The sequence below is a fragment of the Tachysurus fulvidraco genome, chromosome 25 (genome assembly GCF_022655615.1).
Source record: "Tachysurus fulvidraco isolate hzauxx_2018 chromosome 25, HZAU_PFXX_2.0, whole genome shotgun sequence".
NCBI lineage: Eukaryota > Metazoa > Chordata > Actinopteri > Siluriformes > Bagridae > Tachysurus > Tachysurus fulvidraco.
The window spans coordinates 5,920,832-5,938,595 of NC_062542.1; the positions used below are offsets into that span (position 1 = coordinate 5,920,832).

Consider the following 17,764-nt stretch of genomic DNA (forward strand, 5'->3'; position numbering starts at 1 on the left):
TTCAATGTGAATTCTTTTTAACTGCAACAGAAATATATCAGCCTGTTTAAACACCTGTCATGACAGACAATCAACAGAGTGAGCTACAAAGAAATCAGCCCCCGTCTCGTTCTGCATACTATACAGTGTATTTATCTCACAACCAGTGGTGGTGCTGTTGGGATGGATTCCAACAAATTTCATATTCCGGGTTGAAACATAAAAAGATCTCATATGGATGCCAAATATAAAACCTTTTCATTTATGTATTTATTTTATTTTATTAGTTTTGTATTTGTGGACAAAACAAGACTAGACTAAACCTTGCGTTTACATCTTTCCGAAGCTTAAACTTTGTCGTTGCATTGAACATAATTCATTTAAGTATAACATTGAAATGAAGCTTGCGATTAAATCATGGCTGTGTAATAAAATCACAAAAAAGATACTGAATCTGACATTAAAGAAACTTTTAAAGAAACTTCAATGACTAATAATAAACAGTATCTCGAAATGACCTACTGATATAACTCGTGGTGATTCGAAGTCGCGGGATTTGAATTCGCATCAACCGTTAAAACCAGATCTTATCTGCTGTTGAAGTTTATAACCCCTCTCTCTTACTTGCCACTCAGCTCCAAAATGTTGTACTACACTGGGCATCCTGAGGGCATCTAGTGTCCAGTACAGCAGTTTTTCAGCCTGCGATTCGTATAGTTCAGTATTTCGACGGATGGATGGCAGCCCCTATTAGGAGCAACTAGAAGGCGAACAATGCATAATGCATGAGTCTGGAGAGAGGAGCTGAGTGCATTAGACTGAGGGACAGAGCGGGCTTTGACACAGATCAGAGGCCTGGCTTTAATAAAGTAAAGAGGCACAATCCTAGCTTGAAACAAGCTCAGAGAGGCCTAGCATTAATCCTCACATTCTGTTCACTACGGAGCCGTCTCAGATCACCTCTACTCATTTTTTAGCGATATAAGAGCACGATTTTCATAAAACTGTAGAACTATGAAGACATTTCAGCCATGACCATGTCTAGAAATTTTGATTTTTTTTTCCCTCTATCAACTAGCTTTTTATACTCTTAAATTGTAATAGTTATATAATATAGCAAAATCTAATAAAATCTAATAATAGGTTATGTTTTGAAACACACCGTGACAGATGAAGTCACTTTAAAACACATTTAAATCAATTGGCTTTTGAGTAGTTTCCATTTCTTTCTAGTGTATCATGCTTCTACAAATATTTTCACTATTACGAGTGGAATTTGCGAGAGGCTTAGTGATTAGCACTCTTGCCTCGTACCTCCGAGTGTTCGATTTGCACCCCTGCACTATGCAAACAGAGTTTTAGGAGATTCCACTGGATACTCTGGTTTCCTCTCAAGACAAACGTTGTAGACTGATTGGCATCTCTAAATTGTCTAAATGTGAATGGTAGTGTGTGGTTATGTCTAGTGATGGGTTGGCAGCCTGTCCAGTGTGCCCCCCATCCCGAGTCCCTTGAGATAGACTCTGGGTTCCCTGTAGGATAACAGATACATGGAGAGTTCATTTCCTCATGAATCATCCGTGACGGTTCAACTTATACAATATACGTTCACGTTGTTAATATATTGTATGTGAAGTCATCAAGTCATATTATTTCAGCTAGATTTCAGTCTTCTTTGGGACTGGCTTCAAAAAAAAGGAAAGAAAGATGGAATAGAAGACAATTTGACTGCTGCATGGCATTTCCTGTACAAAATAAATTCTACTGCCTTCATTTCTACTTAATGGTATGCAGCGTGTTTAGATGGGTGTTAAATAACACTGCATTACTCAGCTAGGTGTTAACCACCTTTGCTTTATCACATTATAAAGTGCATACAGTATTTAATACACAGCGACTGCTGGTATGTTAGTCATGTTGGAAAATGTTTTTTGGAAAAATATTTTTTCAAGGGTATCGCTGAACAACGCTTTCTAATCCAAATTTCAGTCCGTAAGTTTGCTTTCTTGCATTTTCGGGGTTTTTGATACGATTAATTTCATGACATTTGCGACTCGTATGCAAACTGAATGAAGTTAAACTAAGAACACAGACTTTATTTGTGGACATAAAGCCATAGTAAGACACTTGGGACCTGTGGTAACTTCCTGTTTTATACGTGATAGACTGTGACGTTTTTTTCCATCTAGGACAGACATGTTGGTATTTTGTTTTTCAGTGAATTTTTTTAAATATTTTCTGATTATTCTGATTATTTCCATCCCACCCGAACACACATGCGCGTGAATTTCTATACAGATGTCACCTTGCATCAGAAATAAAGATGTCTGACTGTTTAGCCTCATCGTATTAGTCTCAGAGAATGCATCAGTGACAAAGTGTCATGCTCCTAGATACTAATTTAATTGTAAAAAATTGTAAAATAGATGCTTTCAAAGCATTTTTTAAATATACAAATATACAAAAATTTTAATACACATGCTGCCTTTCAGAAGGAGAAATAAAATCAAATCATTAAGAATCCTACAGAGTGATTAATGGATCCGTTCTAAAAGCAGAAACAGCTCGAAAGCATAACTTTATATTCACATATGCATGAAACTTTCCAGAATGTTTTCTATAAACAATTAATAGATACCGTCCGTGTTTGTAAGAAAAAAAATTCCAGCTCACTAAAAACCCTCTTGTTCTGTGGTCATTTTATTGCTGTAAGATATGTAAATAAAATTGATTACAGCTGCCTCCCAGACAAACTGATCCAATTTAAATAACCGCTATAGTCCATAATAAACCCTCATCTTATATAGAATAGCTTTATTTTGTATACACACCTTAGCCATGTATGCTTCTGTGTCATGCTTATCAAACAAAATAACACCTCGTTCTGTCTGTTTCATACAGAACGGCAACAATTTGAATTCCTCTTTGACGTCTCTAACAAAAATGAGTTTTGTATAGAAGTTCAAGGAGGCGCTCCCATGCACAATGACAAAAACCGAGACAAAAGCGGAACATTGACGGAGAACAATCTCTCTCTCTTGCAAGCATACAAAACATGGGACATGTTGTAAATCTGAGTCCCTAGAGGGAACACACATCTCCTTCTCCAGACAAAGCATAGCACTCAATACATATGACTCATACCCTGTGGTTATTCCAGCATGATTTTGCATCGAAAAGGCTCGAAATGGAGCTATGGGCACTGTGGGCTTTGTGGCTTTTAAATGCATGTGCAAATTTAAAGTGTATGTCTTTGTGGGACTCCTGCTTGTGCTAAGCTTCTGTGCACTTAAATACTGAAATGGGTGCCTCCTACATCTAAAGGGTTTTCACTATAACACTGATAATGGATCACACACACAACTCAAAAGGATCTTCTACAGCATCTCAAGTAACCTGAGTGAGAAAAAAAAAATCTTAAGGCATTTATCATTAATTTTAACAGAAGATGCTAGGCTAACCTGAGCATGCAGAGCAGTACCTTTGAGTGTGCTCATTTAAAATGGGTGAAGATTCTGTGAATTATGTGTGCACAAGGGTATTTGTGGACCTTGGGTAGTAAATCAACCATGCAAAAAAATGGAACAAATGGAAGCACGTCACTTAAGCGAGCACTGAGCACTGAGACTTTTTTTTCCGTCCATTGTGCTCATAAGTCGAGGTGTAAATCATGGCACATTTTGTGGTGTTTGGTGTTTGTTTGCATCGATTATGCTCTATAAAGTAATAGATTTATAAATCTAAGGCAATAGAGGAAAAGAGGAAATGCATGAAGAGATTGTTACTAGCACATTAAAACCGGTTAAATAACTGAGCAAGTGTTTGTCTGCAAGACCCAAACATCTACCTGAACTCCAAGAATATTTAGCAAATTTAGACGCTTTTTACATGATATCAAAATACATCATATCAAATGATGGTCATATCCTGCATGCTATATATGAATTCAATGTCTAGAAAATAGGAGAAATGATGAGAACTATTTCACAAAATACTTGTGATCTGTCAAGCACAGCCACTCTCACATTTATGCTGCAGCACCGCTATGGAACGCCAAATAGTTCATACATACCTCAAAAATATGACACCACAGAATAGTAGTTTTAATTAAATTACAAATACAAAGATTTTATTTAAAGAAACATTAAACGCATTTTAAGGTTTGATATTATGATGACCCTGTTTCATAAAAAAAATTTGAATCTGTATTTGGTATTTTGGCATGGTATGGAACTCTTACATTGTCAAACAAAAATAGATTAGCCAAGAGAGGCTCAGATGTATCATAGTGATATATATTATATATATATATCACTATGATACATCTCATTTTATAGTATATCATTATATATTATGTTCTGAGTTTCAGATGCTGTTCTCTGGCCTTCACTTTAGAGTACCAATAAATAGGACTAAAAGAATTAAAAATGTTCTGGCTATGGCCATTGGGTTATTGAGTTCTACTTCTACAGCTACAGTTTATGAACCAAAACACATGCACATGCAGTGCCTAGACTGCCAGAATAACTGCTATATCATATGCTTTCTGGGTTACCCAGTAACATGATAGCGGTTATAAACAGTAGTATCAAGATATCATTATGTTAACTGCCTGGATGTAGTGCTATACATTAATCAATACATTAATTAATACATTACCATAGTTTGTTCTGTTGAAACGATGCTGTTAACAATGCACTTAGAATATAATGGGAGAATTTTACAAAATATTACAACATTTCTGGCTAAAAAAGAGAAAAAGTAAGAGACTAAAATCACCTATTTGTTGCACTTTTACATATTAAGGTAATGAATTACAAAAATTATTAAAGAAATATTTTAGAAGATATTCAGATTTTTCACTCTCTCATTCAGTTAAATAAATTCTTAATTTTCATTACAAATACTGGCAGTTTATCACCACCAATCATTGTCACATTTTTGCACATGTTCATATGTATAATGTATATATTACATCATGTAGGCCTGAAAAAAATAAAAACAACAACAATGCAATATTATAATAAAGTAAACCCCACATTTTCACTGTTTCAGTTACCCCAGTTACAGTTACTGAGCTTGACTATGGTTTAAAAAACAGCAAACATTCATAATTCAAAATGCACACTATTCTGTTTAACATGATAAAAATCATGTGTGGTCATGCCCTGAAATCATCTTCACATCCAGCACATCCATGCTGTAAATGCTACTCAGCTGTTAGCTACTTTCGATAAGATAAGATAAGATAAGATAAGATAAGATAAGATAAGATAAGATATACCTTTATTCGTCCCACAGTGGGGAAATTTCTATGTTACAGAAGCAAAGAAAAAGAAATGAAAATATATTAAAAAATAAAGACGTAATATACAGTAGTATATACACAACACAAGATATAAATGCAAAGAAGAAAAAAGAGACCACAAGTACGTAGTTGCGCTAACAGTCATATTGCACATGGGTAATATTGCATGTTTTTAAAACTTCTACCAACTCTCACAATATCCCAATGCTCATATTGCAAATTACAGTCATTTTGCTTAATTATGTCCCAAAAAAGCAAGAGTAGCAATCCTGACAAAGAGAAGTGGTGAAAAGGAAGTGTTAACTGAAATCATAACAACGTGAAAATTCTCAACCTAACGGGGACAGAAAAAAGGTAGCTAATTAAAAATGAATCTCTCTATGAAATGATAAAAAAAACAGATAAATTTGTGTTGCTAATGTTGTTGCAGAGTATCTATAGTATATAATATTTGCTACAATCCACGATTAAGTCATCGACTTTGAGGTATTAGATACAAATGTCCCACTGAAATCATATTGTCTTTTCTGTGCTAGCTTTAGCTAGCTCTTGACTAATAACAAGAAAATGTTCATTATCAGCTGTACACTACAGATTGTTTTATTCTACACAACAATGTTCTACTAAATGATCCTGCCTCTCACTTCTCTCTCATGTGTCATGTTTACTTCCACAACCAACTCAAAAACCTTTGTGTACTTGGTCAATTAGCACAATTGTGATTTGTACATACATATATATATATATATATATATATATATATATATATATATATATATATATATATATATATATATATATATATATGATAGAAGGGAGGGGAGATTTCAGACAAACAAGAATTTCATGTTTATATTCGTGTCTTGTGCAATATGTACATGGTTGAGTTTATTTGGTTTCCTATTGATTTGAACTATGCGGTGTGAGTTTAAATCAGTTATGATCCTAGTGGCCTTCCATATGGAGCAGCATTCAAATGTAACATGCGGCTTGCTTATTGTAAGCACGAGAAGGAAAATTGGGTTCTCTGCCGCACCGTTTCGTCAGATGCATTTGAACTGCATTAACTAGGTTCGGCGTCTCCCGATCGATACACACACAGGCGCTCTCTCTCTCTCTCTCTCTCTCTCTCTCTCTCTCTCTCTCTCTCTCTCTCTCTCTCTCTCTCTCTCTCTCTCGGTACACTGGCGAAGCAAAACTGCATATGAAATGCTCACCCGATGTTGCCGAGCGCCTGCTCCAGCAGCTCCGTGTGTAAAATGTTCTGCGGCGGCGTGAAAGCCCCGTTAAAATGGGACAGAACCGAGCTGCAAAACTGACGCAGCGTCTCAAACTGCATCCTCCTCTCTCGTGCACACGTTTATCTTCCTTCTTCCTCCCCGTTACACACGATGCGTCCGAACGGTCCTTGCCTCGCTCCAACAAACCCCCGCACTATCTCCAAGGCAGCATCAACGCAGCGTCGCGCCTTGAGTCCCGTATTCTTCCTGATCTCGGTGTCACGCACTGGACGACGCGGTGCTCTTCAATCATCGTGCTCTGAACTCCGAGCAAATAAAAAAATCGACTCAGAAAGACCGGGATGACCGCGAGGCATTTCCGAAGTAGCAAGAACGGGGCAGGATCCAAAAAAAAAAAAAAAACGGATTTCAACACCCCTCCCTCCTCCCTGCTACTCCTCCTATTCGTTACCGCGAGCGCTCACGAAAACGCGCAGTGGGCGCCGGCTCATCTCGGCGCCTGCGCGCTCTCCAACTCCAGCGCGTCCTGTGCACCGTGCCACACGACCCAGGAAGGCTGCGCGGACATGCTCTAATCTACAGTTCTTCTTCTTTTTTTATTTAGTTCTTTATTTACTTTTCTTTTTTCCCCCCATAAAACTATTCACTATCCATTTTCCGCTTTTAACAAAACCCTTATTCTGGTTTCTATCCAATTCACCCTTCAGTTTAAACGCATGACAGGATACGTGAATGGATCCTGCATCCTTGTGCGTGTTCTTTGCGTTTCTTGCGTCATAAAGTTCAGTGACCCCTGTTCTGAGCATTAGTGTTTAACCATGACGTCAGGGACTAATTCCTTAAAGTTTGTTATGGTCGTGTTGTGCTACATCGACATATTATTTTAAATAAATAATATTTTTCACATAATGGCATAATTCTTGTTTACTTGCGTTCGGGACATCACATAGCATTTTAAAAAATGGTGTTTTTAAACAGTTATTTCATAATAGTTCTATAATAGTTGATTCATATTACATATCATGTTTATAAATTTAAAAAAACGGATAAGGATGTTGTCTGATTGTCTAATGGTAAACAATTATAGAAAAAATACCTAGCAAAAAAAAATAAATTAAAAGAAGATTTAAATGTAATTCGACCAAAATATTTCCTAAAGGCACAGAAAAATCATGGACCTGGCAACAGTAACTTATCATTTTTTTTAAGATCTTTCTTTAAAACAAAGTTTAGTATGCAGTATTTAAGTATTCAGACATTTTCAGTTAACGAATGAATTATTATTGTGTTAAATGATTAATCAGAATTCAGTTGGGTTTCTGTAGGGGGCACGGTGGTTTAGTGGTTAGCCCGTTTGCCTCACACCTCCAGGGTTGGGGGTTCGATTCCCGCCTCTGCCTTGTGTGTGTGGAGTTTGCATGTTCTCCCCGTGCCTCGGGGGTTTTCTCTGGGTACTCCGGTTTCCTCCCCCGGTCCAAAGACATGCATGGTAGGTTGATTTTCATCTCTGGAAAATTGCCTGTAGTGTGTGTGTGAGTGAATGAGAGTGTGTGTGCCCTGTGATGGGTTGGCATGCTTTATTGCTCTTATTTTTTTTGCTCTCATCTTATTTTTTTTATTCTATTTTCTTTTTACTTTACCTTATGACATTTAGTGTGGACAGCAAAGTAAGAATTCATTGTGCAGGGAAACATGCTTTCTGTCTGTGCATATGACAATAAACACTTTGAATCTTTGAATCTCCGTGCAGGGTGCATTCTGCCTTGATGCCCGATGACGCCTGAGATAGGCACAGGCTCCCCGTGACCCGAGTAGTTTGGATAAGTTGTACAAAGTGAATGAATGAATGAATGAATGAATGGGTTTCTGTATGCACAATATCATGACTCTATGCGTTTAGCTGCTGATGATTAGCATTGGTACAGAGATAAAAACAGACAGCACAACCAAAGCTTGTAAGAATACATGTATCATTTTTAAACTTAGTAGTCTAGGTAAAAAAAAATAAAAATGCTTAAGAAAAACTGCAAATCTGTAAAGCCGTGAGTGTCTACTTTCATACTAACCATTAACTACTACTGTGCAATGTATAACATCAGAAGTTGATCTGTAACCTACCAATGACTGGAGGATCATATATGAACAACAAATTGCCAAATTTCAGACAGCAAATTAGAATTTCCACAAAGTGACTCAAGCTCCTTGTGTCCTTGTGCACAAAGCGTAGACTAAAGGCTATTACATCATGCGAGATGCCAATGAAGGACAAACCCATGACCCATATAGAGCACTGTGTGTCTTAATGTAGGTCAAGAAAAGAATTATTATAGGAGAGAAAAAGAATTATGTAATAAAAAATTACTAGAGACACCCAAGAAAGCCCAAGAAATAAAAAATAATAAAAATAAACAAATTTGTTTTCTGTGTAAATATATATTCAGGCTAGAGCTAAAAGCAATGAACAAAATACTGTACTATAGAAAAACACAGCTCTAATGGATCATGCTACATCATCATGTATGTTGGTAAATGATGCATTGGGCTGATGGGAAATAAATCATTGCCATTGACACGTGAATTAATGGTCTTAAAGGTAGTAGGCTAAAACATTTCTGATGTTTCATATCATAACGACGTTAAAACAAATATGTTAGAGTATTTTAATAAACCAAATACTTCTCTAATGCATTATTTAACTGCTCATTCTGTTACTAAACAGTTGTTACAGTTAGGCGTGTGTGATATCTAAAGAAATATACGACATACGACAGGACGGTATGTTACTATTTCTCACTCACTCAGAGTTGATTACTTTCCAATAATAAGACCTCCAGAGGTGGATTCTTCTTTCTTTAACAGCAAATTGCTGCAATTGAAACGTTTGTAAGTAAGGAATGACAAAACTTAATTTTTAATGAATTATATATATATACGTTTAATGTTGTGGAATAGAATGTCCAGAAAACAAGTTAGATCCTGTTGTCACTCATATTACCTGAGTCAAAAATCGTACATCTGTCTCTTAAATAAGATAGAAAAAAATTCTGTGGCTGTTTTCTATTTTGTGTTTGAAAAGATCAGGAACTAAATTTAGGAGATTGGCTCAGAATGATGGAGAACCCACACCATAAGATTCGTGACTTTACATTTACGACATTTAACAGACACCCTTATCCAAAGAGACTTGGATTTATATTTCAATTCATACAACTGAGCAATTAAGGGCCTTGTTCAGGGCCCCGGCAGTGCAGTTTGGTGGACCTGGGGTTTGAACTCATGACCTTCCAATCAGCAGCCCAATACCTTAACCACTGAGCTACTTTCTCTGAGCATTTTCCCTTTCAGTTTTACCACTTTATAAACTTAAAACCTCAAGCTGCTAGAGAACATACTACAAATACAAACTTTAATCACGTTCATTGACTTTGACTGGTATGTCCTCCAAAATGGACTTTTTTTTGAAAGCTCAGCTGAAGTTTCAAGCTTGCCAATGTTGTAATTATTGGCTGTTATTTGTGGTGTAGAGAGACAGGAGGGAATCTAATATTAGCCAAAGCCTCCCTGGGGCTGCTGGTGAGACAGGTGCAATTTTTAGACCCTATTCTACCATTTTATCCACATTTCTCCAGATGTGTGATCGCTGGGCCACAAAAAAAGGATCCTGAGTGCTGCTTCAGCATTTCACACAGAACGCTTCCTGTCTTAGTCAATGCTTCTGTCACTCCTTCAGCGCCATTAACTGCAGTGCATTTCAGTTCAGGCTTTTCAGTAAACAAGACCAGCTACAACAACATGGAAATAAAGTTATGTGCGCAGTTATTACATAATGTCTCATTTTAAATAATGACCACCTCTTCAGATTAAGATTCTCCTCAAATTCTGGGCTAATTAACAGAAGTTCAAATCTCAGGACTGCCAGAGAGCTAGTGGTGTTGCTTGAAGCAAAAACACTCAGTCTCATTTTGGATAAAACCATCTGCTAAATGAATAATTGTGCATTTAATTCCAGGCCTTGAAGAAAAAGAAGTCAATATCCATATGCAGGACCGTCACATGAGCACTTGTTCTTGTGAAAAGGCCTGGCTTGTTGGGCGTCATGTTTTGTCTTGCGCTAATAAAACAACAATACGTTTCACAGATGGTGGGAGGAGGTACTGACAGAAAAGAAGTGTGAAACCTTGAAAGATTTCACAGCCGTAATTAATTTTGAATCCTTAGCGCAATTCTTGGTTCATCCAACCGCCCTCGCTCTTATTCTCTCTCTCTCTCTCTCTCTCTCTCTCTCTCTCTCTCTCACTCTCTCGCTCTCTCACTCTCTCACTCTCTCTTTCTTTTTCTGTACCCATGTGGTCATTCGAAATGACACTTCAGAGACCAAGACAAATTAGGGCCCTTTGCACGTTATTTCTGGGTATAAATTGGCTGTCAAGGCTTTTTCCAGTGGAGGAAATTGGGGGTTAATTTATACGTTCTTTAAGATTAATGAATATGCTTTTTCAGCTTTTAGGCAGAATTTAGAAGGGCGTCGTTCAGTCAGCCGTCCTTTCAGCAGTGTGTTAACTGAAATGGAGCGAGTCAGAACGGGGATCTGAGACTGTAGCTGCGTCTCAAATGACATACTACACACTAAACACATACACTATATACTATGTACTCTAGCGCCTAGTGTTCTAATTTTAGTAATCTGACGCTGTAATGTGACGCTGCTAGCATTACCGGAATACGTTGAAAAATAAATCACACAACGAGCTATTTTCAAAGACATTTGTAAGATGTCTTGCTGTTGGTTAGCTTGAATTTTTTTCTTATCCAGATTCAGTAACTTGTAGCCATGCCGCTCTACCTCTACTTAAGTAAATCTTTGACCATGTATTTTATTTCCAACATTTCCCACTTTTTTCCCCACTTCCCAATTTTTTCTGATTAAATAAGTTCATCATCCTGGTACTTCATCTTGGAATTTTAGGGGTAACACAAAGTGGCATACAATAGATTACAAGTATATGATTCGGGACGTGTTTATGTCCTAATAGCTAACAAAGCCAGGACGGCAAGGAAAATCTCACCTTGACAGAGACCAGAGTTGGAATGGAAGCAATCCTCATCAGACACCAGATTATAAATAATTTCTCACCTATAACTGTGCACTAGATGGTCAATTATGTGCAAATATGCAACCAGGAAATTCGTTCTACTTTTTTATTAAGTCTATTTTATTCAAATCCACTGATGGAGACTTGAGTGTAAAACTGTTCATGCCAGTTTCAGTCCTAAAGCTATCATACAAATTGTTGTCCGAAAAAACTGCATCAATTGCAGTTCAAATCCAGCTTCATGGTTTCTACATTCCTAAGAATATTTCCATAGATTTTTAGATAATTGGATGCGTCTTTACTATGCAACAATTCAAAACATAAAGTAAAATCAGCAGAATATACTTAATACTATACTATAAGTATATACTTAATTATAAACTTATATTTGAGATGTTTATGTCATAATGATGGAATCGAGCACTAAAATGCTTATAGATTTATAATAATTACATTTAAATAGAGCTAAACAGTCTCTTAATTCCATTAAGAAAAAAAGAATCCCCCTGATTGCTGCAGCTAGCATATGGAAGTAAATTTATCTTCTGTTTTGTATCAAAAATATGTAAGTGAGTATCTTTAAGACAAAAAGCGTTCGCTGGACTTTTTAAAGCACAAAAATAGCTGTGCGAAAGGAGCTGTGAAGTCCACCAAGGCGATGCACTAATGCATTCTGTTACATAATGCTGAAATCAGACACTGCTTCATAGCCATATGTTAGACACGATTTACACCTCTCACCTTTCGCGGTGTTTCAACAAGCACAAAAGTACAGTAGGAACAATGTTTAAAACAGGAAGCAAGAGGTTTTTATGCAATAAAGTTTGAAACCCCTGTACCCTAAACAAACAGCAGAAACATAGCATGTGTGCTTCGGCTATTTTTATCTAGAAGCGCTTACTGACTTAGACGCTATCAATTATTCTTGATTGTTCAGATCCGTGCAGGCGGTGCTAAGTTACGATCCTAGTCATATGGTTCTCCTAGTCAGAGAGGAGTGAAGAAGGACTTCTGAACATACTTTTGTACCTGTTTTTGGCAATAGCATTGTTAAAAATTCACCTAGAAAGACCTAACACCCACTCATGCGCTGACACACGACAAACCTACGCCAAGTCCAGGTGAGATCACCTGGCCTTCCCTGTGGCGTTTTGCACCATGATTACCCACAATCCCCTGTGTCCCGCAGAAACACAAGCACATGGGATCAGTGTGACGCACAGCATGTGGCCTGGCTTCAAGGGTGCAGGCATCTGTTTGTATGTAGTCAAGACAAGTGGAAATATAGCGTATAAGGGACGTCATAGATGGATTTAATAGAGAGAGAGAGAGAGAGAGAGAGAGAGAGAGAGAGAGAGAGAGAGAGAGAGAGAGAGAAGATGTGAGAGCCTCTGAGAGCACAAACAGCCCCCTTAAAGGTGGCAGTGGAGTCCAATGCTCTGGGTATTAGGTTCCTAAATAATCATCTGTGCACTGGCTCACTTATGCAATCAGTCAATCATGAGTTAGCAGCACAAAGCCTAAGATCATGCAGATACAGGTCAAGAGCTTCAGTATTAATGTTCATATCAAAGACTAAAATGAGGAAAATGTGATCTCAGTGACTGTGGTGTGGTTGTTTGTAGTTGCTGATGGAGAACAAAATGTAATTTTCATGAGGTCTTACTGTAGTATGAATGGAATTTTGCATTAAAGTGCTAACCATGCACACATCATGAAGATACCCTCAAATTACCCCTTCCGTTCACACTACCACACCAAATCACATTGAGATCACGGACAAGAGACCTTCCCTTGATCCTCTTCTTTCCCCAATGCAAGTGAACACAAATGCACCATTAAACATAAAACTATCAAGATGCGGCATTACATTACCTACTCAAATTTTGAGCATGCCTATAGGGAAGCTAATATAACATGGTAGTTATAAAGCTTACTCTTGTACATAATATATAAAAAACTACAAGAATAAAACAGTTCACGCACCGAGTATTTTCCACTAGATTATAATTATGCAAATGCGGCTTTTCTGTTGCTACAAGTCCGATTGCTGGTGCATCCGACAGCTCATTTTACCTGTACATGCTCACCCATAGCTTGTTCTGAAATTACACTACCTTACTGACAGGGTACTCTCTGCTTGGTACAAATACCTTTAAGCATTTATTTGTCTCAAGCAGGAGCTACCCCATTTCCAGTGTTACTTTAATTTAGTTTGCATAATCGCCATAAAAGGATCATAAAAGCTAGCTCAGTGAGGCATAAATTTACTTGTAGACCTTCATTAAAAAACATCAAGGTGGAATTATCTTATCTCAAACAGCACATCTGCTTGTTTCTTTTTAAGGCAAGCTCTGCGTCAGCTATCAGCTTCACTCAACGTACACGGCTTTAACGGCATCAGTGGCGATTCCTCCTACGTCGCTAGTGTTCTGAGCACTTATGGGTTTCAAGTTTCAAGGTTCCCCCTCTCTCTAATTATTTAATTATTTATTTATCCATTCATTCGTTTATTACTTTCCAACAACACGTAAGCGAGCATATCTAATACTATGCACGATTTGTGATTCTGTTATACGGGGGGTCTATTCTATTTTCTAGGTGCTGCTCTCCGCGCTCTGACCATGCATGCGCACAGACGGGTGCGTGGATTTTTGTCCAGAACAGAACCATACCGCCAACATTAACTGTATGCATATCATCTAATAAATTCTCTTTTGACAAAGTGGTCCTGACAGAACTGAAATTCTCTTAACTTAACTGAACTTAATTGCTACAATTTCTGTTTCCTTTACAGTAATTTTGCTTAATTTTCTTCATCGCTTTTCTCTTCACTTGTTTTTGCCTTTTTTGTCACTCTTAGTCTTTCCTCACTAACATCTGCCGGTCGTTTTAATAAAAACCTTTCCGGTCAGCATATCAGATGCGGTGTAGTCGCACAAGTTACTTTTTTTAACGGATCCAACGCTCAAAACGGATCCCAAAATTACGGATCCGCAGATGTTCGGCACCTCACGCAGCCCCTTTGCAACTCTCCATAGGAAATGAATGACTTCCGTTTTATTCCGTTTTTAGCAAAATTGTAAGTAGTAATGGAGCTAGGCAACGATGTTTAACTGGTAGCCATGATTACTCTTTGCTCTTTCAACCAACACATATCTAACCCATTTTTGGTGGCTATGAAAACATTTGTAAATGTAACCCAAAATTTTACTAGCACGAATAAAAAAACTTGATTAATCCAAGTATCGCTTGAACTAAATACCAAGGTCAAACCTTTCAAGCTTACTAAAGGCAATCAGTAAGTAAGGATAAGTGAGAGTATCACAAACGCCCAGTGCCGTTTTGATCCTTACCTTTCAGGGTCAAGGGAGTGTTGACGAAGGAGACCGGGGGCCCTGCTGCGCTCCACTGTGGTGCCCTGATATAATAACGGAGCTTCGTGCAGTTTGGCTTTCTTCTCCTGAGGGGCTTCCTCATGGTGCCTGCGCATGACCCCGGTAACCCCCGGAGGCAACGTGGAGCCTGGTACGCTGTAGAACCAGGCTCCGGATTTTGTGAGGATTTCCTGTTGTTTTCGGCACAAGTTGCATACCCACATTACCTGATCGAAAGAAAGAAGAAAAGGGTTAGCCACAGATATTACATTAGTCTTCACTACTTTAGTGCTGTACAGTGCAGAGCCATGAGGTGAGCAACATAAAATGTAATTAGATGTTAAATTCTGTGGGACTGCACAACACTGATTAGTCAATAAGATCACTTCTATTGCACTCTTGAACCTGTTTGTACACTGCAGCTAACTACTCTTTGCTAATCATGGCTTTGTACTCTGGACCTCTATTTACTGAAAATGAGGATGAGGCTGAAAATGCTGTTGTGGGAGAGACAGTTCATTAACCTAACAGTGCAAATTTAAAGTAGGACCAAAGCCAATGAATCAGGATTAAGACCATTTTTCAGGATAGCTTCATTAGTGCTACGTCCCACAGTGAGCTGTCAGGATAACCTGAAAACAGTGAGCTTGTGGTGATGAGGTCAGCTGGAGGTTGACTATACATATACTCATTTTTCATGAGTGTATGAGTATTATGAAGCCATGAACGGTGGGTCAAATGTTTGGAAATGGAAAGATACCATCTGTAGTTTGAGCAGGAGTAATCGCTGAAGGTGATGACTGAGTAAGGCATAAAGAGGTGCCATTTCCCTTGATGAACCCCTCATTATGCTCAAAAAAGAAATTCTAGAAAGTAGGTACTTAAACTTGTGTGAAAATGCATTTCACCATTTTATGCCATGTTACCTCAGAATGTGTGCATATGTGAAACAGAATGATTTATTTGAGCAAAATCACATCTGAAAGCAAAAAGATAAAAATTAAACTAAATAATCAACCTAAATAAATGAATGGTGTATTGTAGCGACTGAAATTGTTATCGGGTAAAAAAGGATGAATTGTGTAAAAATCACATAAAAATAAATAAATAGTGTAAAAATCACATGAAAATAAATCAATTGTGAAAAAATCACATGAAAATAAATAAATAGTGTAAAAATCACCTGAGAATAATAAAATTGTGTAAAAATGAAAATGAAACTAAATAAATAAATAATGTAAAATCGCATGAAAATAAACTGTGTATAAATCACATAAAAAAAATAAACAAATTGTGTTTGTATAAATGTCACATAAAAATAAATAAACTGTGCAAAAACTATGTGGAAAAAAACCTTATACTAAACAAATGGGAAACATAAGCGTGTTTAAAAACTGTGTGATTCTATAATTAATTATGATTACATTCAAGTAGATATTACCCTTATGGAAAATCTACTTGAAAGTCTTTCAGAAAAAAACTTTGTAGACTTTCTACATGGAGTGTGGACTTCCTCATAAAATCTCCTATCTTTAAACAAATATCATTATTACCAAGTTGCTTCTGTATATGTTAGGCATCTGCTATAAATTTGAGCGTGTGTGTATGTTTGAGAGAGAGTGAGAGAGTGAGAGGGAGGAGGAGTGAGGTGGCATATGGTACAGCAGACTGTTCCTATCATTTTGGCAAAAATAGTCCAGTCTGGCCGACATGAGAGACACCAGGAGACCTCCTTTGAAGATGAACAGAGTTGTGCTTCACTCCGGAAATGCTAACAATAAACCAATGCATTTTGTGAATGAAGTCAAACACGGAGCTGTGATCTTGTTTTTCTGATTAACTTTTATTAAAGTATTCCTTAAGTTCTGTCAGTAAGAGGAACGACAGATACGTATAAACCACCCACAGATAAACGTTATTACAACAGCAAACACTAGCAGCAACGCCTACTGACGACTTCATAGTACAGCGTCTGGCAGCGATCAAATCTCTGCATGTGTCAATGTAGATTTATCTTTGACTACATTTATTTTCCCTTTTATTATTAATTACAAACGTAGCCTAATCATTGTTGTTCAACTCTTACTGTCACGTAATACTGACCTTTGTAAGTTAGGGAGTTTATGTAACTGGGTCTTGTCGTAAAGTATCATAAGAGTTAGTCAATGTTGAAACAGCAAAGTTACTGTACCATACTAACTAAATACCATGCATAAACAAACAAACAAACAAACAAACAAACAGAATGGTACGGTTATTACCATTTTATGCTAATAATATAATTTTAGATATGATATAGTATCCGTATTTAAATCTGAATCTGAACAGTTCTAGATGAATTTTAGATATTATCAAACACCAAAGCAGGGTCATTCCTAAAAGCTGCCAGTGAAGTCATCTATTACTCCTGGCACTCTACCCTCCGTAGGTTTCTTTAGTCTGATCTCTCTACTCTTCTGTCCTGGATTCATCCCTGTTCTTTCAGCTCCTGCCATGACCGGGCACATCAGCTCTGACCTATTTACAGAGGCTTGATCGCAATTAGCATCAAATTGGTGCATCTCTCAGTGATTATCTTCCAGGGGTAATTAAACATGCCCAGGAAGTCCAGACAGGACCAGGACAGGACTATATTTAAAGTCCGGTGATGAATATTAAATGCAAGATTATAATTTTTCAGAGTGATGGCTGAATTTGTAATGGTACAGTAGGATTGAACAGTAGTGTGAATGTATGGGAATATGAGTTACGATATACAATATAAAA

The 17,764-nt window shown here is 37.4% G+C and overlaps 1 protein-coding gene across 20 annotated transcripts in view; it reads right to left on the reverse strand.

Moving 5' to 3' along the window:
* The window catches only part of rims2a (regulating synaptic membrane exocytosis 2a), a 168,004-nt gene that overhangs the window by 119,445 nt on the left and 30,795 nt on the right, over positions 1-17,764 (reverse strand). For 19 of the 20 annotated variants that reach the window (XM_027171528.2, XM_047808541.1, XM_027171521.2 and 16 more), the window contains one exon: positions 14,978-15,225. In XM_027171528.2, the coding sequence (XP_027027329.2) occupies positions 14,978-15,225 (248 nt within the window). Of the gene's footprint in view, positions 1-6,504; positions 7,113-14,977; positions 15,226-17,764 lie in introns of those variants that run through there. The other variant, XM_027171513.2, reaches the window with a different exon arrangement.